Below are 25,370 nucleotides of genomic sequence, written 5' to 3'. Positions count from 1 at the left end.
AATACCGGAACCGCCGGCCGCCGGCCACTTCAGTAAGCAAACTGCTGAGCGTCAAGAAAGCATTTTTATGCGCAGATTTCTGAGGGAAGGCAACAGTGCCATGCAGTTTCATATGGTGATCTCGGAGTCGTTTTTGATCTTGATGTTGCGATTTGAATCGAACGGCGGTGAAAAAAAAATTACGTTTTACGCGACAGCGTATACAGCTCGTTAGGTCGAAAAGTCGTCGGCGTAGTAGTAGTAGTCGGCACCGCGTGTCGGAAATAATCGGGGGCTGCGTAAAAAAAAAAATCGTATCATGGTAGTTTGTGGTTCTAGTGAGTGATGATTGATTACGGGTTAATGAAATCATTGTAATTGATTAATTAATTAAAGAGATTAAAATAGAAAAAGGGGGTTTAAAGCTGTGAAAATTCTGAGAATGAAAAGCCAATGCTTGATGATGCTAATTAAGAAAATTTAGAGCGTGTAATTGATCAATTAATTGAAACAATTAAAATATTAAAAATGCTTTCAAAGGTGCCAAACTGCTCAGGATGGTAAGCCTAACCCACTACGCTATCGCGTCATACCCTTAAGGCGGAGCTTAAGTGTCTTCTCCGATTTTTTTAAATCCTATTTTCTCAACAATAAATTCATATTTGACGGCCGGAAAAACGTCAGCAGAGGCTGCAGTGTGAAAAGAGCCACAAAATGGAATTTTAGTGAGAACAAAAAATGAATGCAGTCCGGCAGAATCCTTTTGAGACACGGCTCATCCTCTTCTTCATGCAGCGGCAAAGTCTAGAATGGAGCAAAGCTTCTTTTAGCCAACACTTCCCACGGGAAGCGTCTTGCGTGGGAAGCGCATCCTTCCATCCTTTGACGCTGTATATACCGCCTTTAGCTCACTGAAGACGAGTACCTCCTATACAACAGCCGTGCTTCCTGTGTATTCAACCTCATACACCGAGACCCGCCGAAAGCGCGATTTAGCACGCCGTAATGAGCGCGAAGCCGACACAGATCTTTTTTTTGCGTGTGTCCTCACCACCGCATACCGCGTTACAACTGAGCCATCTGCGGCAGAGTCCCCGCCATGCATGCATGCTATACGCGGGAGCCATAAAAAGTTCCTCCCGTACGCTGGGTGTCTCGCACGGGCACTTCAAGATGACGAATCTCGCTACACCCTCTACTACGGAAGAAAACCGCAATCGCAAAAAAAGAAAAGAAAACGTTGCTACAAAGAACCTCCGGCGAGAGACCGGTGATTAATCATGGGTCGAATACGGCCGGCTACATTTAGCTCCTGTCTCTGTATATAAGCGTTCATTGTTCCACTCAACTGTACACACGCATCCACCCGCACACTACTCTTGCATTTTTCGCCTAGCACGCCTATTGTATACGGATGCACATTACTTGCCTGCTTGCTCGCGCTCTGCGCACATGCATTCATAGCCGCCGTATGGAGTGCTATAGGGCTGTTAGTGTTTTGCCTGCGAGTTCTCGTTTTTAAGATCGATTTGGTTGCTTAATTGGATCATTTAAAATGACTTCTGAGAAGAATTAGGGCACATTATGTACCGTTTGTCGTAAAAAAGAAAGGCCACCTGCTCTATTAAAATAGAGCCCCTTTGGCCTTGGCGTTTCTGTAAGACTCAAGCGTAAGGCGCCGTCCGTTGCGAAAAATGAAATTGAAATTGGTTGTTGGGGAAAGGAAATGCCGCAGTATATATGTCTCACATCTCGGCGGACACCTGAACCGCGCCGTAAGGGAAGGGGGAAAGGAGGGAGTGAAAGAAGAAAGGAAGAATAGGTGCCGTAGTGGAGGGCTCCGGAATAATTTCGACCACCTGGGTATCTTTAACGTGCACTGACATCGCACAGCACACGGGCGCCTTAGCGTTTTTCCTCCATAAAAACGCAGCCGCAGCAGATATGCTTTTTTGGGAAGTGAAGGATGGTGTCTCCCGTTTGAGTCTCAAGGAAACGCTACATCGCATCTCTTTGTAGCTATGGAAGGGGCCTTATAGAGAAAAAGGTTATACAGTTGACCTTGAGGACTGATGTTGACGGTGGTGGTGGTAGTGGTTTTATTAAAAATAATAGTAAAAAGGAAGGAAAAGATTTTTGCTAGCCCCGGCATCTGCCATCGATACTGAAGCACCTGAGCTGGGGCAGCGGAAATAAAGGACAGCAGGCAGAATGGAGAAATGAAATGAAAGAGGTGAGGGGACAGCAATAGAACATATACGCTGTACAAGTTTTACTATATGCGCACAATGAAACCAAGGGTTCTTTCATCGCAAACGTCATTACTGACAAGTTTGGAAAGAGTCATGGAGTGGCATGCAAGTCTGTTTATTACTGCTTACATTGACTAGACAGATCTCTGTATATTGAGAAGGCATTGCCATTTTATGATGTTGCTGCCACCCTGCTGACTTTTAACTTGTCCTCTTATTTCTCCCCCTTTTCATCATCTGTTACTGGCCCACTTTGCCAGTGGTTAATCGCACGGATAGTGGTTATTGTTTTTTTTTTAGAAAAGCGTTAAAACTTCAGCACACGCTCAAGACACGGCCGCATCGTAGCCGACCCCACGAGCGATTGCGTAATTGCCCAATGAACGAAATAAAATTTTCTATAAAGAACTGATCGCAGTCGAAGTGTAAAACAGTGGCAAGGGTTCGCGTTTTTTCTAGATGCGCTGACAAGTGTTGATCCTTCCTTCCCTTCCCTTGCTCTCGTGCATTGATGGGCAAAGCGGTTTGAAGAAGACGCCGCGAAGAAAGGGGAAATGTCGCTACCCTCTGGTGTGTGGGATTAACGTCCCAAAGCTAGCTGCACATGGGACTATGAGAGACGCCGCAGTGGAGGGCTCCGGATAAATTTCGACCACTTGGGGTTCTTTAACTCACCCACCGTGGTGGCTCAGTGGTTAGGGTGCTCGACTACTGATCCGGAGTTCCCGGGTTCGAACCCGACCGCGGCGGCTGCGTTTTTATGGAGGAAAAACGCTAAGGCGCCCGTGTGCTGTGCGATGTCAGTGCACGTTAAAAATCCCCAGGTGGTCGAAATTATTCCGGAGCCCTCCACTATACGGCACCTCATTCTTCCTTTCTTCTGTCACTCCCCCCTTTATCCCTTCCCTTACGGCGCGGTTCAGGTGTCCAACGATATATGAGACAGATACTGCGCCATTTCCTTTCCCCAAAAAACCAATTATTATTATTCTTTAACGTACACTCACATTGCACAGCAAATTTGGGGTCGTTATACATTTCGCCTCCACCGAAGACGCTACCTTTTCAGTACAGACAGACAACCTTGCCCTGACCGGCTTGGACACCGGGCAGGCTGCATGCTGGCTAATAATTAGTATGATAGTACATTAGAGGCCTCGTCGGAGAAAGAAAGCGGCGTCGTGTGTCGGCGTCGTGTGCGAGTCCTCCGAAATATCGGCCAATTAGCTTGAGGTTTAGGGAAACGCACTGGACGCCTGCCAAGTTTGTCCATGCACTCCACACTCATCCACTTGATTCGATCATCATCTGTACAGATGATTCAAGTTCACGAGCTCAGTACAAGGCGTGTGAACTGTACTCTTTCGATCGGCAGCTAAATTTTCAACTCTTCAACCCCATCGATTCGCCCCGCCGCGGTGGCTCAGTGGTTAGGGCGCTGGACTGCTGATCCGGAGTTCCCGGGCTCGAACCCGACCGCGGCGGCTGCGCTTTTATGGAGGCAGAACGCTAAGGCGCCCGTGTGCTGTGCGATGTCGGTGCACGTTAAAGATACCCCGGTGGTCGAAATTATTCCGGAGCCCTCCACTACGGCTCCACTTTCTTCCTTTCTTCTTTCACCCCCTCCTTTATCCCTTCCCTTACGGCGCGGTTCAGGTGTCCGCCGATATATGAGACAGATACTCCGCCATTTCCTTGCCCCAAAAAACCAATTATTATTATTAACCCCATCGATCCCTTGATTCTTCAAGAACAGGGCTTGAGAGTCGCGACCACCATGCACTTGCGTGTTGCAGGTTATGCTGAGCGCGACTGTATATATACACACACACATATCGAGGGCGGGCACATGCACATATGCACATACCTCTCCGTACTGTTGCTGCTGGTGTGGCTGCTGGGACGCCGTCTGCTGGACCGGGTGGTGCGCGTGGTGCGGGAGGTGGTGGACGCTGCCCAGCCTCGCCTCGGTCGACCAGGGCTCCGGAGCTGCTGCGACGCAACAACACACGAAGCGTGCCACACGATCGGCAAAGCGACTATGGGCACTACAGTATGTTTGGTTCGTGGACCGATTGTATTTTCGGCAAGAAAATGTGGAACCAACTCCCCATCGCATCTTGACTGCAATAAATTTTAGTTTGGTTTGGTTTATGTGGGTTTAACGTCCCTAATAAAAACATAGGGTCACTGACCAAGTCAAAATTTTAAAGAAACGTATTGACGTTTCGGAAGCCCTACGGCTTCCTTGTTCACAATGGGTGAAACCAGGCAAAAGCATGCGTTTATATCTTATTCAAAAATGCGTCGTAATGATCTTGCGTAGTCAGCAGGCAGATTTCCTTGCGTCCGATTTAGTGTACCGGGAGTGGTTTGTATCATCAAGGACTCTAGATACAGGCGTCTAGAAGTGATTCGTTCTCTGGCAAGCACACGTGCCCCGTCCCAATTGATGACATGTCCAGTCTCTTGCACGTGTTCGGCCAGAGCGTTAGCAGCACTACGTCCTTTCGCCACGTCATTTTTGTGCTGCTGGATCCGTCTGCACCAGTTTCCGGATTCCCCGATATAATTCCGGTCGCAATCTTCACACGGAATCTTGTACACGACCCCAGGATATCTGTCAGGGGGAAGCGGGTCTTTCACATTGACGAGCTCGTTTCTAAGCTTGCTTGTTGGAACGTGGGCAACTTGCACGCCGTACTTTCGGAATACCCGACCAAGTGCTTCACTGATATGTGGCATGTAGGGGATGGGTGCGCGTTTTGGCTTAGAAGCATTGGCGACGTCAGAAGGTGGCGGTCGCTCCAGTAGTTTCTTTTTTGTGTTTGCCACAAAACTTCTTGGATAGCCATTTCTCGCCAAATCCCTTTCAACAGTCTTTAGCTCTTCCTTCAGGGACTGCTCGTTCGAGCACGTGTTTATTGCTCTTTCGACTAAAGAGCAGACGACAGAGCGCTTGTGTGCCATCGGGTGGACAGAATAAAAGTCAAGATAACGGCCTGTGTGCGTAGGCTTTCTGTACACGGTGAACTCCAGGCTCGTGGGTTTTCGCGTCACACGGGTGTCCAGAAAAGAGATGCAGCCATTCGCCTCCTCTTCCACAGTGAACTTGATTGAGGCTTCTATGCCGTTGAGGTGGTTTAAGAACCGTTGGACGTGTTGTTTCTTTAAGATGCAAAAACAATCATCCACGTACCTGACGAATAATTTAGGGCGTGGCTCGAATGTTTCTAGGGCTTTCGTCTCGATGGCTTCCATTGTGAGGTTAGCCGCCGTCACGGAAATTGATGCTCCCATGGCTGTGCCGAAGGTCTGTCGATAGTAATTGCCACCGTACGAGAAATATGTGTTGGCAAGGCAAAAGGAAAGAAGCTTACATAGGTCGGGTACGTCGAAAGGTGTGCGCTCTTCAAGAGACGAGTCCTCGTTCAAATGAAGTTTGCAGGTTTCCACAGCCAGGTCAACCGGCTGCCTCTACCTGACCAGACGACGTTTCGTCAAACTCTTGACTACGTTTAACGTCCCTAAACGACTCAGGCTATGAGAGACGCCGTAGTGAAGGGCTCCGGAAATTTCGACCACCTGGGGTTCTTTAACGTGCACTGACACCGCACAGCACACGGGCCTCTAGAATTTCGCCTCCATCGAAATTCGACTGCCGCGGCCGGTATCGAAGCCGCGTCATTTGGGTCAGCAGACGAGAGCCATAATCACTGAGCCACCGCGGCGGCCAATAAATAACTTTGGAATAACGCGTGTACTGTTTTATTCAATTACAATCAAATTATGAAGGACACACAGCTCTCGTGTGTACTTCAAAAATGTGTCGTCGGTCATAAAACTCGCCCACTGGCTCAAGGGAAGTGACGTCACCAGGCAGGATAATTCCCATTGGTTTGACAGAACTGACGTCACATCCGGCAAAGCAATCAACACCTCCTTACGCTACCGCATTGCCGACACATAAGGTGATGATGATGATGACCTCGGGCTTCATGGCAGATACCCACGGCGAAGGATTGGCCAGGGTGCTTCGCAGATACAAACGCACTCATGGACAAGGAGTGGAGTAATTGGATGAAGCTCATAAGAAAGACATAAGGTAATTTTGCATTATGAGAATTTTTTCTAATTCATACGTTACATAAGTCAACATTATTATCATTTTCTCTTGTGTGCGTCCAGATAATCAATCGAGTGGCATGGTTTGCTTTGCTATGGTTGACTTATTAAACTTTTGTGTTGTATTAGAGCGGCGACTAGGCCTCTATGACTAGGCCGCCGCGGTGTCTCATTGGCCATGGTGCTCGGCTGCTCGGCCTAAGGACGCGGGTTCGATCCCGGCCGTGGTGGTCGCATTTCGATGGAGACGAAATGTTAGAGGCTCGTGTATACATGTTTTCAGTGCACGTTAAAGATACCCAGGTGGTCGAAATTATTCCGGAGCCCCCGACTACGGCGGCACTCATAGCCTGAATCGAAATGGGGAGTTAAAACCTCATAAGCCATAAACCAAAACCTTCTAATGGCAATGGGTCAAAATAAAGCGAAATACATCTCTATACAACATATATTTACGGTAAAGCTCTGAAAACAGAAAACCAAATATAAAGCGCACTGCGGAGTCGGCAGTGAAGGCACGCGTGGGATCGACTCTCTATACTTACAGTACGTCGTGTAGTTAGCATTGTATATTAACCAGGTCTGGCTAATTAGCTACTAATTTTTATTCGTTCATGCGTGTAAGTTAGCTCAACTGTACGCACTAACTGATCTTGAAAGAATGAAATTCCGAAACCTTCGTCTTGGTTAACATTATACTTGCTGCATCACAGGTATATGTATACGGCATGTTGTGGAGCTCCAAGTTAGATCGTATAAGAAAAACCCCGTGAACCGGACGGCACGCAGAGACGACGCTTTCTAAATATATGTATGCAGGCCTCAAGATGGCTGAGCACATGAATCAAAACTATATGCAAACATTCTTGACATAAAATGTTCTCTTAATTAATGCACACTGAAGAAGTTGGCGCGGAGCAACGAGGACAAGCGAGACAAACAAAGACGAGCGCTACTCACAGCTGAAGGTTTAATCCAGACAACGCTCGAATAAATAGTGAAACCAACAAGAACAAAAACAAACAAACGTCATGAACACCGCAAGTTACCCCATGAATCCCAATGATTATGGACAAGAACATTTTTGAACAGGAAGCAGTTCGTGTACGCAATTTTTTCATATATTGTGAGATTTCACTATTACAATATATATTATATACCCGCAGATCTCCCGTCGGCAAGCTTGCATTTTTTTGCTTATAACTTTCTTGCTGTCGTCAAAAGCGTTCCCCATTAATTTTTTATCGCAGTCTTAACATGCTCTTTGCGAGCGATGGAAAAACTTTAACAGAAAATTTTGTTACATATCGGAAGAATGGACCATTACCTTCAATATTTCTATAGCAGTGCCTTAAAAAATTTTCAATATTCAAAATTTTTGTCCAAGAATGCTGGACATGACAATTATGTAGTCATCTTTATCGGCAGCGGATGTCTTTGATATACAGGGTGTTCTACCTATGAATTTACACAATATTTAAAAACAGGATTTTTAAGTTAGAAGAGTGCTTTTCTTATCATAGCATTGTCAGCGGTGTAGTATATCAGAATACAGATACAAGACGTGCTAACTATCAGGCTGGTTGACTAATATTGAATAGTTAACTTTTTAATAATCACCGTTATGCTCCTTAATTATTGAGAGGCGTATAGTCCACCGTAAGTAATATCCATATCAGTATTTAGAATTTCGAAAACACGGTTACCGCCGAAGCTGTGGCCCAACAAATTTTGGCTGTTTTGAAGATTTACGTGCACTGGAGAGGTTGCTTCTCCTGGAAGCTTCTCGAAAGCGCACGTAATTTCTTGGTCCACAGCGCCGAGGGTAACCGCTTTGTCATTAATAACTGCTATAGATGTTACTCACGGTGGACTACACGCCTCTCAATAATTAAGGAGCCTAGCAGTAATAGTCAAAAGGTTAACATACAATATCAGTTAACCAACCGGCTGGTTAGTACGTATCAGCTGTATTCTGGTGTGCTACACCACTAACAATGAAATGCCGAAAAAAGCGCTTTTCTAACTTAATAAGCAACCCGCCGCGGTGACTCAGTGGTTAGGGCGCTCGGCTACTGATCCGGAGTTCCCGGGTTCGAACCCGACCACGGCGGCTGCGTTTTTATGGAGGCAAAACGCTAAGGCGCCCGTGTGCTGTGCAATGTCTGTGCACGTTAAAGATCCCCAGGCGGTCCAAATTATTCCGGTGCCCTCCACTACTGCACCTCTTTCTTCCTTTCTTCTTTCACTCCCTCCTTTATCCCTTCCCTTACGGACGGGTTCAGGTGTCCAACGATATATGAGACATACTGCGCCATTTCCTTTCCACAAAAAACAAATTATTATTATTAACTTAAGTCTATTTCCAAAAATTGTGTGCATTCTTAGGTGAAACAACCTGTATAATAAGCGTCTGCAGCAACGCAGCATCTAGCTCTCAGCGCCGTTTCCGAGTTGATGCTCGCAAGCGATGCAGCCATGGTGGGCACGCAGGCATGCAATCACGTGTAAGACCCGCTGGACGCCTGGGCGGGCCGCTCGCCAGTCAGGGCTCCGGACGCTCATCAGTCACCCCGTCGAGACGATGCGCTCTTATCTCGCGACGCCCTCGCGAGATAGTGCACAGGCACGAGACGCGACAACGGTCGCGGAGGCGTGCGAGGAGATGTGTTCGCGCCAGAGGCCGTGAACGCGCCACGCCACATAACTCTTCGCCGCTGAAGAAGCCAGGCAGACTAACGAGCAGACATTCGGCAGTGTTTGTGTTATAAATAATGCGCCTCGTATATACGTTGTGTTAGACACAAGCTACAAGCACTGGACAGTTTATGTTGTTTTGAAATATATGCCCAGTGTCCTTCAATTTTGAATCATAGCTGAGTCTAAAATATAGGCGTTATCTTGTGTTGCTCGCCGTCATTGTTTAGTTGACAATTTTTAGTTGACATTCACTGGAATCCTGTGACAATCTTGTTTCATTGTCTTTTTTTTTTTTACTATGGAAGATTACGTGCTAAATAAACAAAGCTCTTCACATGTTTCCGCCCTTTTCTGCTTGTTATGCTCAGCTCTGCTATGTTATAGGAAAAATAAGAGCGGAAGTGATGTTCTTGCTACAGATGTTATGTCGCCGTGACTGCAGGTTTTCCGCAAAGCTGCTTTCATTCTATGTTACGAGCATCTTTATTCCATGAAATGTGCGGTGTCGAGCAAACGACAGTTTTGTGAATTTCGAGCCCGCCTTTTAAAAAGCCTTTCCTGTCGTTCGGTAACTAAAGCGCTTTATTTCCGCCGTTGATCGCGATGCTGCATGGAGACACAGCCACCGTCAAAAGTGTATTCAGCCCAAGGGGTTTGTGTTTAAGCTGTTTTGCGGGGCTCCCTGGCACAGTTACCAGTTTAAATCTTTGGAGGGATTGAGGACTCAGAAGCCATTTATCGTTCGAGATATTACGGTCGCGGATGATGCACAACGAGGCATACAGCAGGCCTCACAAGCAAACCCCTTGGGTCGTATACTTTCGACGGGGGGTGGGGGGGGGGGGGGGGGGGGTGCACATGCAGGGGCCTGCATAAGTTTTCGCTACACGGAAGCTTACGAAACAGCTTTATTCCTTGGCAGTCTATAAACATGCAGCCGCGTACTCCAACGGCGTTCTCATCACTATCTACCCAACTGCTCTACCTGCACCTTGTCAGGACTCAGTGCCACCATACATACGAGGAAATCTATATTTTTCGTATAGCTCGCGTGCTTCGGTGGCACCACACGCCCGCACTGATGCCATGCGCAAAGAACGCCTTGAGGACATATTACAAAGAACGTTTATCATATCGATTCAGTTACACGTTCGTGCAGGTATACTTACACATGACCGTTTGCATGAGCGGCGAATATATGCAAGGACCACAGTCTATAGTAAAATATGTGCTAAAGGTGAATAAATTAATCTGCAACGAAGCAGACTGCTAAGCCTTGGGTCATGCTGTGTTGCTGGTCTATGTTTTCGTCTTGTTTTCTTGTTAGGTATACTAGAGCGCCAGCTGATATTACATCGAGTTCGACGTTACAGCGGCCCACGAGAGCGGCCTGAACTGAGGTCCCGAAGAAATAAATGTTTTGTCCTCCTCCTCGCTGCATACACTGTCTGTCGGCTCCTTAGAAACACCGCTGCGTTTGGGACACGCGGTTTAATTTGGTGCAGTGAGACCATGAAAGAAAAAACAATGTAACTCGATAAGCTGCTCGCCGGTGCCGTAGCAACAAAAGAAGGTCGAGTGAAAGAATGAGCAAAATTTAGTTTAGAGCTGCTGCACATCGGGTGCTGACTTCATTAAGACTTCTGTTGCGGCGCTTTTCCTCCATAAAAACGCAGCCGCCGCGGCCGGTTCGAACCCGACCGCGGCGGCTGCGTTTTTATGGAGGAAAATCGCTAAGGCGCCCGTGTGCTGTGCGATGTCAGTGCACGTTAAAGATCCCCCGGTGGTCGAAATTATTCCGGAGCCCTCCACTACGGCACCTCTTCTTCCTTTCTTCTTTCACTCCCTCCTTTATCCCTTCCCTTACGGCGCGGTTCAGGTGTCCAAAGATATATGAGACAGATACTGCGCCATTTCCATTCCACCAAAAAACAATTATTAATTATTATTGCGGCGCTTTAGTTTCCTGTTGCGGAAGATGAATGGGTCATTACATCGCAGTGACGCAGGCTCTGCAGCCGTCGACAACAGCTGTTGCCTCTTGAGAGGCAAACAATGAAGGTCGTCGGGGTCAGAAGGCAGTGGTCGATGGGCGCCAGAATAACTTCGTAATAAATGGAAATTCGCTGTACACAAACCGCGTAGCGACTCGAATAAAAATAAATTATCGAGCAGCAAACTAATAAAAAAGAACTAACTTTTGCAACTGCCGGCTGTATATAGCAGCAGTTTGCGTAAGCATAGTCCACAGGAGTATTAATTCAGCTCGTCTTCCCTCCGATGGCATCAGCAAATCGCCTCAGGAAATATCAGCCATGATCCGGCTGCATGTCGCAAGCAGTATACGGTACCATCGGCGTCGCGATGCGTCCACCGATTCCCCGTCGACTCTGACAGCATTTTGAGTAATACACCGTTGGCCTATACAATTTCCGTAATTTTATCTCGTTCTTTTCATTAAACTGGTAGAAAAGGTGGATTCAGTTTTATGTTCTGAGGTTACATAAACATCCGATTCGAGTCAAGCTGCGTTGGTAGCTTTTACCCAGGAAACCATTCAGAAATGTCTGGTGAATAAAACTGAATTGAACTGAATTTAGCCCTGCGAATATCGGCGAGCAAACATTTCTTTTTCTTCTTTCGCTAAGATGGAGGGAAGGCCCAACTGGTCAGTGTCTTTTCACTGCGAATAATTTTTTCTGATAAACAAAATACTTTAGTAAAGTCAGGGTTCAAGTGCATATTTGATACGTCAGCAGATGCACTGCATACTTTTGCAACAAAACATGTAAACATGCAAAACATGTAAACATGTAACTTGGGCACACGAGTGAACGTCTGCTCGGCGTCTCGGCGCATATATTCGTGCATTGAATGGGCAATTTCGCTATCAAAAGTGTTTGCAATGTAATACGCATACGTGAGAATGAGCCGCCGTTTAACAGATACTATATAGTATAATCGTCATCATGATCAGCTCACCCACGTCCACGGCTTCCATTGACTCAGTGCTGCGGCAGCTGCGAACACCTTATATATCCGCAAACTTCCCTAATCTCATCCACATACCTCACTCTCTGCTGATCCCTCCTGTAGTTTGTCTTCTCTTCAAATCTATACTGTAATTACTCTTGGGGACCAATGATTATCATAAATGCGCATTCACCCATTGCATGCGCATGTCCATTTATTTTTTATACATCAGATATAGAATGTCGTTAAGTCACATTCTCTAACCCACTCGTCTCTCTTCCTGCCTCTTTACATTGCACCTATCATTTTCCTTCAATTCGTCGCCTGAATTATTTGGCAGGTCAGTGACATCACTCATAGAGTTTCTCAGTATTGCCGAGAGGAAAAGCTGGCGCCACCGTCTATGCGAGTTTCTTAAAGAGCACTTCATCCACCGCTGGAACGCCGGGAAGACGAGGTTTCTTACGTGGCAATTGGCTATAGTGTTGGGCCGAAAACGCGGACTGCCCATATAAAAATGGTCTATAGACTTTTTATGGACTCTATTGCCTTCCTATAGATATTTATTTTTCTCTATTCATATTCTACAGACTGTCTATTGATGTTAGTCTACTAAAAGTGTATGGCCATAAATCTATAGATTGTATATAGACTGTGTATAGAATTTGTATTGCCTATACACTTATCTAGAGTTTGTATATAGAGAGTTTTTAGACTTTATAGACAAAAGTCTATTGACAGTCTAAAGACTTAAAATTTTTTACAAGGGTGTGCCTCGGAATCGGCAGCTGCGCCACTGTGCGTCGCGGTGCTCTCCTATCTGCGTAGATGAAATAATTTTAGTAGCGCGTTTTTCACTTCTCCAATAAATCTATCACATACGATGGACTGGTATGGAAACTTTCACAGCATTTCTTCGAGATTTGCCGCGAGCAGAGTCATTGTTATAGCCAAATCCACGTTTTATATCCAAGCCAAATGCGAAAATTATATTTCCCGGCATATTCCGGAGCCTCTATATGATCGATGAAGTGTAGCACCATCTGCTTTCCTTCCGTAGGTAACATTGAGAAACTCTGTGGTCATAAGAAAATCCCGGATTACAAGGGTATTCTCCATTAACTTTTCCCCTGAACTCTCTAGGTCCTTCTGTAAGTATCCCCTGTAAACACAAATGTACAGTGGTATATGCGGAATATCATATGTGGCGCGAGACACCATGTCGAATGAAACGTTAACCCTTCGAGACGCTATGTACACAACTGTGTAAAAAGCGAATTCGCAGCTTTTTCTGAGAGTGGGTTGTGCCTAACAGTGGTTTCTTTGCTTAAGGTGAATTTCGCATCCTCCATCTCACAAATAAGGTGTGTTTTTTTTATGCATCGGACGTAGTAAATAATTCGCGAAACGATGAGCGGCGTAGCGTCTCGCCCGCCATTATTGTGCAGACATATTTTGCCACAAGTAGTGATCCGGAGTTCCCGGGTTCGAACCCGACCGCGGCGGCTGCGTTTTTATGGAGGAAAAACGCTAAGGCGCCCGTGTGCTGTGCGATGTCAGTGCACGTTAAAGATCCCCAGGTGGTCGAAATTATTCCGGAGCCCTCCACTACGGCACCTCTTCTTCCTTCCTTCTTTCACTCCCTCCTTAACTTTCCTTACGGGGCGGTTCAGGTGTCGAACGACATATGAGACAGATACTGCGCCATTTCCTTTCCCCAAAAACCAATTATTATCATTATTATTATTAAGTAGTGACATCATATATTTTTTCGCATTACGCAAGTCATCTAATGTGCTCCTTCGAAACAGAAATTATTTCCACGATCCTTCGGTTGTCTACTTGACAAGTCATGGCATTTCGATGTTGCTATTTTCATCAATTATGACACTTCTAAAGCAAAGACTATATAATGGGCGAGTACTAGTCGTTGCACTTATTCGCGACTTCTTTCGCGCATTCCACCATGTATTTGAATTCAAGCAGGGGCGATCGGTGAGCTAAAGTTTTCAGTCATGAACCCCCAAGGCTACGCTCTAAAAAAAAAAAAAACATAGAATCTACGTCGAAACTGCGTTTAATCAGAATACAGTTCTAAGTGAAAGAAAAGAAACAAGCTCGTAAATACCGAAAGCATAAACTGGCATTTCACTGGTGACTTCTATAACTGTGGATATATATAGCGTAAACGCAACACAACATGACCACCACATTCACTCTCAAGCCGGTCGGTTATTGTATGTGTAGAACGATACTCTTAACTTCGGGAAGTGGAAAAAAAGGTTTTCGAGGTTGGAGTACGTTGCCCAACGAAGCTCTAAGATGCCATGCGATCAAGGTAGCCGGCACAGCGCATCGCTTATCGCTGATGCAGTGGCGCTGTGAGCTGGAATCGCGTCGCCGGGGACAGAGCTGAATTTTTTCCCAGCGCATAGACGAGTGTGCCAGGAGACATAAGGAAGTCTCCGGAAAACTCTATAGCATCCACCCAAGCGCAGCCGAACGGCGACAAAGGAAAACTATACTGATTTAGCAGAAACTCCGTAGTTGAAGGAAATTATTCTGATCCGGGGATCGAGCAAGGGACCACCGCCTGTCCGAGGCAGTCGCCGCTCTATATATCAGCCAATCGCTATCCACGTAGGTCTACTAGAATAAGGCGGGGCGATCCTGAGAAAATTCCAGAATGGAACATAACTGCTGGGCCGCCAGTACTTCAGCAATGCTTCTTTTGTGCAGAAGATAGGTGTTAAAAAAAAAACAATTGCTGAAGGCTTTCAAACGATTTGCACTCTGCATGAAAGCAAAAACCGCGAGTTTTATAGATGTATTGCTTTTCTAGATGCTTTGTAAATTGAGGGTTGATTTTTGGTGGCTCTACTACACATGCTGCCATTTCCATGACTGCTGTCGCTTTCGTGGTCAGAGGGATGCGCTGAAAAGTTGCTTTCATTACTGAAATCAGCATTATGATCACGGTAAAATAGATCATCCATTATTTATTCAATAGAATGACCGATTTTTCTCCCACCCGCGGCTATATTGCGAAGCAGAAAGCGTTCAGCTCAAATATTAACAAATGCAAACAGAAATTACCCTCCAGCCGCCTCCCCCCTCCCTCCCCCACCCCCAAGAAAAAAAAAAGAAAGCGGAGTTAGTGTCCACCAACAGATAGAAAAACTGGCCGACATCCATCCAACATCCCGCCATAGCTATATCTCGAGCAGGCTACAAAAACTTAAACCATGTGCCATCGATTCGACGACTTTGGTAACTGTGCCCTGCATCCGACGCGTCTTTGAAAGCAAATGGGTTAAATGTACCTGAAACCACGGCGTAACTATTTATCTCGCCGAGCAAAAGCTCCCTGGGGGCGCAGCGATCGTATTCTCACTTCTGTACGCGCTTTCGCGACAATGTCAACATCTGACGCTTGTTCTCGATTTTTTACGTAAACAAATAAAGACTGGACGTGTGCTTACGTGTTTTCAATTGCGTGAATGTATTTACTCCCGCGCGAAATCATAACGGTCGCATTTTATAGGTGCTCGTGTAAATAAATTCCGAAGGCGAAATCATAATTTTCTTAACGTGGAAGCGATGGCTTTCCAAGTGCTATACCGACCGCGGCGGCTGCGTTTTTATGGAGGAAAAACGCTAAGGCGCCCGTGTGCTGTGCGATGTCAGTGCACGTTAAGGATCCCCAGGTGGTCGAAATTATTCCGGAGCCCTCCACTACGGCACCTCTTCTTCCTTTCTTCTTTCACTCCCTCCTCTATCCCTTCCCTTACGGCGCGGTTCAGGTGTCCAACGATATATGAGACAGATACTGCGCCATTTCCTTTCCCCCCAAAAAAAACCAAAACCAATTCCAAGTGCTATAACAAGAAGAAACGGCTGTCTGTCCCGGAGGGCGAATTGCATTCCAGTGCTTCAAACCTATACTCTATCTTGGTAGACTCCAAGGACCACATTTGATTAATATGAGTCTCAAAGACTGAAAAACTTTTAAAGAATAAAAAAAGGATGAAAAGACGAGTGTACTCAAGACTTGAGTATACTTGTCTTTTCAGTCTTTTTCGTGTGAACATTCACAGGCGTATATAGTAGAATAACAGTGGTGATGAGAGAAAATATCGTGTTCTTTAAATTTTTTTCTGGTTTCCACGAAATCAAAGCCTTTGCGCTATTGGCAAAAGCTCCCCGTGGCTCTGATGCATGTAATTATGTACTCGATTCTGCATACATCCCTGATGTGCTCCTGCTTTGACTTTACTCATAATTGATACCTTGCATATTTCGCTGATTTCATGTGGACGGTTTCGGGAACGAAAAAAAAAATTATTGTCCTGCTTAGCCTTCTGTTTTTCGAAATGGTTCATTTCATCATGTGCTATAATGTGTTATATCATTTAGATGATGAATAACTGTTGAATAGCTGTTGAATTTCACTATAACAAACAATATATCCACGGATCTCGCGTCGGCAGCTAGGCTTGCATTTCTTTGCTATTAACGGTTTTGCTGTCGTCAAAACCGTCCCAATCGGTTATATATGACAGTCGTGACTGCTCGATGCGAACAATGGAAAAACTTTACAAGAAAGATTTTGCTGCATATCGGCAGAATGGACCATTACCTTCAATATTTCTATACCAGTACCTTATAGTTTTCCAATAATAATAATTGATTTTGGGGGAAATGAAATGGCGCAGTATCTGTCCCATACATCGTTGGACACCTGAACCGCGGCGTAAGGGAAGGGATAAAGGAGGGAGTGAAAGAATAAAGGAAGAAAGAGGTGTCGTAGTGGAGGGCTCCGGAATAATTTTGACCACCTGGGGATCTTTAACGTGCACTGACATCGCACAGCACACGGGCGCCTTAGCGTTCTGACTCCATAAACACGCGGCCGCCGCGGTCCCTCGTTTTCCAACAATCACTATTTTTGTCCAAGAATGTTGTACATGCGAAGATTTCTCGTGTGTTGACACGCGATGATATGGCTTTCTTTCTCACAAATTCGTTCATGGTTATTTGAATAAGGATTGCACATATATAGTCGATGCTAGACGATATATTCCGTGTTCCTTTTTCCGCATATTGTATGCGTATGTATCTATATTCTGCACAAGTTCCCTCGTTATTGGCGAAATAGTGACAACCGGTAGCGGTGACGCCGCTTAATTCCTCCGCCTTCACAAGAGTGCAGCCAGGCTTTATGACGTCTAGGTTACCTGGACGACATTAATTGTGAAGGGTGCACATCCCCCACCTCGCATATACCCGCGTGGCCACACCAGTATGGCCCAGGCCCGGACATGCATGTGAGCCAAGCAAAGCGCTGGTATCATCTGTGACCACATACGCGTATAGCTGTATATAGAGCAGCGGCAGATGCAGGCCAGCTGCTTCTGTTTGTCCCGCCTGTCGGTGCGCTCGATTTATAAGCTAAGAATCACTACACCAACTCGCCCAAATTTATACACTTGACCACATTAAGGAATATTCTCGAAAGCGCAAGAAATGAACAATAGACTATATATTTGTATGGAAAGATATCCTGCGTATATTAAACACCATAGCGCACTAAACAAAAAAGTAAACAACTGCTGCGCAAAACAACACTTCAATTTGTGCCGCGCTATTCAAGGATTTTGTTAGCAGAGGCATTTATATATAGGAAAACGCACAGCATCGTTTTGTGCACGGGTCTTAATCATTATCTGACGATATATGAGAAACTTCAGTACGTCCTGAATTATCGGCAAAAGGTACGCCGTGCTAGTTGAATGATGCACACGGTCGGTAGGACAGTGACCTCACGCTTCAATGGATGATGTTGTTCGGTAAATCGAGAGGACAGTGTGCCAGCGTTGGCGATCGTATAATGCTAAAATTCAGGTTGCATCTGCAGTCTCACAAAAAGTCACGTCCTCCATTGCTTCGCTTGTGCCTGATAGTATTGAAAAAGAATTGTATTTCCACTGCCTTCAAATATAAAGTGTTCAAATATCCGCTCCTCTTAGTTCGTGATCGCTGAGCAAACACAACCCGGGCGACGCTGTCCACTGTAAGGTCCAGCGTTCCCCATCAACTCTGTGCACTAATTGTGCATGGTCTGCAGCACTCCTGCTCACTCATGTCCAACATTCTTGGACAAAAATTTTAAGTGTTGAAAAACTGTAATAAAGTGCTGGTATAGGAATACTGACGGTAATGGTTCATTTTTCCGATATGTAGCAAAATCTTTATAATTATAGTGTTTCGATCGCTCGCATTGCAGTATGTATAACGGAAATCGGCTGCCATGAATATAGGGGGCTGCTAATTACTGCCGTATACACGAGAGACGCGCGCACACAGAACAGCGTATGCATGTACAGGGTTGGTCAAATGTTCCCAGGCCACGGGATCTGCTTTTCATCGGTATATCCTTGCACTTAAGATGTCGATAAAGCTATCAAGGTTCTCAGAGGTTAGAACGGTATTTATCCTGCCCTCTGCAGATATTCTGAGCTTCGGGGGGTGTCGTAACTGCTGAAATATACGGCTCAAAAGCAGACTCTGTGGCCTGGGAACTTTTGAGCGACCCTGTACGTACATATATATATATATATATATATATATATATATATATATATGGCCCCCCTCTGCGGGTAACCCTGGGTTATGTCTGAAACTTGCCCCCGAACATATATTTCTTAAAAACCTGGTTAAACGCAATTCTTAATGCGTCTCACAGTTAACTACAGGTTTCTAAAGCGCAAAGCTGAACAAATAATAATAATAATAATAATAATAATAATAATAATAATAATAATAATAATAATAATAATAATAATAATAATAATAATAATAATAATAATAATTGGTTTTGGGGGAAAGGAAATGGCGCAGTATCTGTCACATTTCGGCGGACACCTGAACCGCGCCGTAAGAGAAGGGATAGAGTAAAGGAGGGACTAAGAAAGAAAGAGGTGCCATAGTGAGGTCTCCGGAATAACTTCGACCACCTGGGGATATTTAACGCGCATTGATATCGCACAGCACACGGGCGCCTTAGCGTTTCTACTCCACAAACCCGCAGCCGCCGCGTTCGGGTTCGAACACAGGAACTCCGGATCAGTAGCCGAGCGCGAACTCAGGAACTCCGGATCAGTAGCCGAGCGCCCGACCGCGGCGGCTGCGTTTTTATGGAGGAAAAACGCTAAGGCGCCCGTGTGCTGTGCGATGTCAGTGCACGTTAAAGATCCCCAGGTGGTGGAAATTATTCCGGAGCCCTCCACTACGGCACCTCTCTCTTCCTTTCTTCTTTCACTCCCTCCTTTACCCTTCTCTTACGGCGCGGTTCAGGTGTACAACGATATATGAGACAGATACTGCGCCATTTCCTTTCCCCCCAAAACCAATTATTATTAGTATCCGAGCGCCTTAACTACTGAGCCACCGCGGCGGGTGAAACGAGGGCTTTTTTCAGGGACGCTACATGATTCCGCTATTTGATCTTTAACGTGCACTGACATCGCACAGCACACGGGCGCCTTAGCGTTTTTTTTTATGGAGGCAAAACGCTAAGGCGACCGTGTGCTGTGCGATGTCAGTGCACGTTAAAGATCCCCAGGTGGTCTAAATTATTCCGGAGCCCTCCACTACGGCACCTCTTCTTCCTTTCCTCTTTCACTCCCTCCCTTATCCCTTCCCTTACGGCGCGGTTCAGGTGTCCGCCGATATATGAGACAGATACTGCGCCATTTCCTTTCCCCAAAAAACCAATTATTATTATTATTATTTCCGAGATAGCGTGCACAGCTCATTCGGTCGTAAAGCCGTCGTCGTAGTTGGCACCACGTGTATGCAATGATCGGTGGTTGCGCAAAAAAATTGTATCATGGTAATTTGTGGTTCCAGTGATTGATCATTGATTGGTGTGTGGTAGGCGATGATGAAATAATGAAATATGTAATTATTTCGTTCGTTAATTAAAAAAACGAAACACTGAAAAACTTCTGATTAGGGAATGCTGTTACTGCGATCTAGAGGTAAACGTTGCTATTTGTAGTTTCTGTAACTGCCTTCGAAGGTAATAAATGAAATTAAAGGTAGTCGTTGATTCTAGTTTCAAAGGTAGTAAATGCTACTAAAGGTATTCCTGTAACTGCCACCGAATGTAGTAATTGAAATTAAACGTCGTTGTCGAAGGTAATAAATGAAATTAAAGGTAGTCGTTGTTACTAGTTTCAAAGGTAGTAAATGCTACTAAAGGTATTCCTGTAACTGCCACCGAATGTAGTAATTGAAATTAAACGTCGTTGCTGTTACTACGATTTTGAGGTAGTAAATGTAACTAAGGATAGTTGAAGGTATTACCTCAAGGGTAGTAAATGTTACTCAAGGTAGTTCCTGCTGCTACCTTAATTTTTGAGGTAGTAACTGTTACTACCTTGTAGTTACCACCTACAGTTACTACCTAGGTAGTAACCTATGTGACAAGCTGTTACTACCCTGAAAGTTAGTAACTACAACTACTTTTCTTTATAGCGTACCTCTCGCTAACTAGCTAAGCCCCCTGTAATTTATTATGCATTCAGTTTTAATAATAATAATAATAATAATTGGTTTTTGGGGAAAGGAAATGGCGCAGTATCTGTCTCATATATCGTTGGACACCTGAACCGCGCCGTAAGGGAAGGGATAAGGAAGGGAGTGAAAGAAGAAAGAAAGAATGAGAAGCCGTAGTGGAGGGCTCCGGAATAATTTCGTCCACCTGGGGATCTTTAACGTGCACTGACATCGCACAGCACACGGGCGCCTCAGCGTTTTTCCTCCATAAAAACGCAGCCGCCGCGGTCGGGTTCGAACCCGGGAACTCCGGATCAGTAGTCGAGCGCCCTAACCACTGAGCCACCGCGGCGGGTCATTCAGTTTTGTCCTTTTTTGTTATATTTGTCTTTTGTTTTACTAATATTGTTTTTCATTTCTGCTTTTATGTTACATATATATTTCTCAAAAATTGATACTTAATCAACTTCTTTTTGTTTTGTTTACCATACAAATCATGACTGACAGCTCGTGTGGACAATTCCCGTCCACGCAACTCAGGAGCCACGAAAGGCTTGCGATCAGACAGAACAGCGGTATAATGAATCACACTCCCATTGCGAATAGAGCCAGTGCTTCTAAATGAAGGAATTTGTTGTTCCTGTTCAAGGCAGTGTACATGGGGCTAGGTTCAATGAAAGACAGTTGTTTTTCTTGCACAGTTGAATGAGCAGTGCACTGTGTCCGATGAAAAGAATGTTGCACTGCAATCTTTCCGCCAAGATATTAAAAAAGAGACAGTGTAAAGGTAGAATGTAACGGTTTTAAATGTCAAAATTTCGATTTTGGTTCGGGAAACGAAATGGCGCAGTAACTGTCTCGCATATGACGGTGGACACCCGTACCGCGCTGTAAGGGGAGAGATGAAGGAGAGACTGAAAGAAAAAAAGGAATAAACAGGTGCCGCAGTGTAGAAAAATTGAAATTTTTTTTTTCTTGGGGGGGGGGGGGGGTGCCCTGCCGCGGTGGCTCAGTGGTTAGGGCGCTCGACTACTGATCCGGAGTTCCCGGGTTCGAACCCGACCGCGGCGGCTGCGTTTTTATGGAGAAAAAACGCTAAGGCGCCCGTGTGCTGTGTGATGTCAGTGCACGTTAAATATCCCCAGGTGGTCGAAATTATTCCGGAGCCCTCCACTACGGCACCTCTTCTTCCTTTCTTCTTTCACTCCCTCCTTTATCCCTTCCCTTACGGCGCGGTTCAGGTGTCCGCCGATACATGAGACAGATACTGCGCGATTTCCTTTCCCCCAAAACCAATTATTATTATTATTATTTTGGGGGAAAGGAAATAGCACATACTCTGTCACATGTCGAGGACACCTGAACCCCGCCAAAAGGGAAGGGATAAGGAGGGAGTGAAAGAAGAAAGGAAGAAGAGGTGCCGTAGTGGAGGGCTCCGGAATAATTTCGACCACCTGGGGATCTTTAACGTGCACTGACATCGCACAGCAATGGACGTCTGAATAAATTTGAGCACCTGGGGATCTTTTACCTCTCTCTCTGTGTGTGTGTGTGTGTGTGTGTGTGTGTGTGTGTGTGCGCGCGCGCGCGCGCGCGCGTGTGTGTGTGTGTGTGTGTGTGTGTGTGTGTGTGTGTGTGTGTGTGTGTGTGTGTGTGTGTGTGTGTGTGTGTGTGTGTGTGTGTGTGCGCGCGCGCGCTCGTTCGTTCGTGCGTGTGTGCGTGTTTTTGTGTGAAGGGTTGTTGAGTGGTGGCTTCGAGGAAAAAAGACAAAGCTGAAAGCGGAAGAAAGACAAAACTGCTTTGGAATCATTTTGTTTAAAATGCTGCTTCAACACAACTGTGATTATGGTCTGTCCTTGTAACGCGTGCTTAAATGCGGACGCCGAAGTTCACCGCATCAGGGAAGGGTATGGCACCATTGTATTTAAACGTACCCTTCTGCGCTAGATAGATGAGTGGATGGTTGTTAGAAATGTCCCTTTTGAAACGGAGTTTTTGCAGCCGGCATCAATGTGTGACGAATATTTGTTCTTGAATTTGTAGCATTACCTAGCGTTAATGTTCACAAAGCTCTCTGACTGATTTCTTTCCTCGACTCAGCTTCTGCATTTGGGCATAAAACTGCATTGCCACCACGGAAGACATCGCACCATTACTCCTTTCGATATACTTCTCCATACTGCGCAGCTATTGTGATTACAAAATAATTCGTTTAATTATCACGGGATCTCCTCGTCTTTTCGCGAAAGTTCTAACCCGACCGGCCGGGAAATCTGGATCAATAGCCGAGCGCACTAACCATGCACTGAGCCACCGCGGCGGGTTTGTCTTTCACTCAGAGTATATTTAATCCAGAAGCAGATCCATTCCCTGAAAAAGCCCAGCTTACTTGCTTTCAAGGAGAAAGATGTTAACCCCGGACACAGCACATGCGTTTCACTTGTTCAACTTAGAACTGTTCATCAAATTGACTGACATGTACAAGAATCCGCAAAAAAATAATTTTCATGAACCGAAACAATATATGTTGTATATCACAGCGCTGATGATCGGGGATTTGTAAACGGGTAGCTGCGAGGAAACTATGTTTACGGGTGAGAGCATACAAGCTTATAAAGCCCTCCGCGATATTTTTTGTTTCGAAGTGCCTTACTCGTGGCGCCTGCATGGTTTAGCCGTTTTCCATTCTCAGTTAATGCAGTATTATTATAGAGTTATAACATACCGTTACCGTGTTTACGTTACCGTTTACCGGGCCCGGCTATAGCGACATCTGCGCATGCGCCGCCACTTACCGGTCCGCTAGCACTTTACGGAATCCCTTTTAGCGTTGTGGAGAGTTGGCGTTCGCTCGTATAAGCAAACATGGCAGCGCCCTGCACGGCCGCTTCGGATAATAATAATAATAATCGGTATTGGGGGGAACGGGAATGGCGCAGTATCTGTCTCATATATCGTTGGACACCTGAACCGCGCCGTAAGGGAAGGGATAAAGGAGGTAGTGAAAGAAGGAAGAAGGGGTGCCGTAGTGGAGGGCTCCGGAATAATTTCGACCACCTGGGGATCTTTAACGTGCACTGACATCGCACAGCACACGGGCGCCTTAGCGTTTTTCCTCCATAAAATCGCAGCCGCCGCGGTCGGGTTCGAACCCGGGAACTCCGGATCAGTAGTCGAGCGCCCTAACCACTGAGCCACCGCGGCGGGGCAAAGCCGCTTCGGACCAAATACAGCACTGCCGCCGCGGTCTTCGGCGCCATTTCTCGCCATAAATGAAGGCATTCGCTTTTAATTTGCAAACTCTCACTCATACGTCGAGGTTTGAGTAACAACTAGACCATGTAACTATATGTCGTGTATAGCGTAACTATATGTCGTGTACATAGCCAAATAGCAACGACTACACTGCAGCTCTTCAGTTTTGTGCCCGATTTAACATTTTTCTATATTTTTAACATAGAAAATATAGAAAACGGGCGGGGTGACATACCAGATGCTGCGAAACCTGGATGCGCAGCAACGACAGATCCTCCTGCAGCAGATCAACAACCTGGTGTGGGAACGCGAGGAGCTACCGGAGGATTCAGCTGAACACATCGCGAGGAACATTTTCAGCTGAGTGCCGATTTTTAACCTCTTTTATAGTTTGTTATTCACGACGCTGCATAAATTAATAACTTCGAATTTAGAAGCGAGAGACCAATAATGGGTACTGAACCTGACTTATTATTGGCATCATTGTATCAGGCGTTACATGTACGCCAATGAGGTCCTGCTCCAGACGTGCACCGCATACCTGCTACTGGGCTCATGTGCGTTTCACAGGTCACTGTGATTTGGAATGAATGCTTTCGCAGTGTACCAAGACAGATAGGTCCTGCGCGGGCACAGAAGAGTAGAATATTTCATGTCAGGCACAAAAACAAGCGCTTATAACAAAACGTTTTTTGCTACCGAAAAATAACACGAAAAAAAACGAATTGTGGAATTCTTTGTTGAATAACTCAACTCGTTCACGAATCTGAGCTCCGAATGTATATATAGCCCGATTCCCTCTCCTTGATTCCAGAAAAAATAAAGCCAGGAAACGAAGGGCCCTCATGATGTATACATATACATATAGTGACGTCATTATATGCGTCGACGCGCGTTCATTCATGGCCGTTGAACGCAGCGGCGTTGATTCAGTATAATACGCACACTCAGCAAATCACACGAGTGAGCATAGGACAATTACAGCGTTGTTCGAAAAGCTCCTGGGAGTTACGCTCACTTGCACATCTCATCCAGGATATACAGCGCACTGCGCCAGCTCAGCAGTTCCCCAGTTACATGGACGTGGCTCTATTACATACGCCCCCCCCCCCCCCTCTCTCTCTCAAATTTTCACGCAGTTTCGTTGACAAAACAGCTGCACGGCTCAAGTCGGCTTTGAAATAAATGTAGATGCGTATACGTTTTTTTTTTAGTAACGTGGCTTATCCGCCGTATTTTGTGACGGTATATATGCGCCTGCAAGTTTCTGTTACCGAACGGAAATTCAGAGTAGGGCTTCTCTGACCTACGGTTTTATCTGGTTCATACGTACTAATGAGTCTAATGACTGTTTTGTCCATTCAGTGGGAACTTCTCGTCTTGTGACAAACGCAAGAACATTACACCTCAGTAGAGAAATGAAACTCCTAAATTCAGTATATAGCCTGCAGTGTCATGCGCTGAAGATACAAAACGGATGACAAGATCAATAAGCGATCTACTCCGAGACGGAAGATCACAGGC

The 25,370-nt window shown here is 45.6% G+C and overlaps 1 protein-coding gene and 1 non-coding gene across 2 annotated transcripts in view; one reads left to right on the top strand and one right to left on the bottom strand.

Annotated features, from left to right (window-relative positions):
• The window catches only part of LOC144135445 (paired box protein Pax-1-like), a 36,389-nt gene that overhangs the window by 9,845 nt on the left and 1,174 nt on the right, over positions 1–25,370 (bottom strand). Inside the window, exon 2 of the mRNA XM_077668111.1 lies at positions 4,099–4,220. Within this exon, the coding sequence (XP_077524237.1) occupies positions 4,099–4,220 (122 nt within the window). The remainder of the gene's footprint in view (positions 1–4,098; positions 4,221–25,370) is intronic.
• On the top strand, positions 3,644–3,715 carry TRNAS-GCU (transfer RNA serine (anticodon GCU)). Its single transcript has one exon. It is a non-coding gene; the product is annotated as a tRNA-Ser (tRNA).

The sequence above is a fragment of the Amblyomma americanum genome, chromosome 5, assembly GCF_052857255.1.
Source record: "Amblyomma americanum isolate KBUSLIRL-KWMA chromosome 5, ASM5285725v1, whole genome shotgun sequence".
In the NCBI taxonomy this organism is placed as follows: Eukaryota; Metazoa; Arthropoda; class Arachnida; order Ixodida; family Ixodidae; genus Amblyomma; species Amblyomma americanum.
Note: the sequence above shows the minus strand (reverse complement) of the source record. Positions and strands in the feature narration are given on the sequence as shown.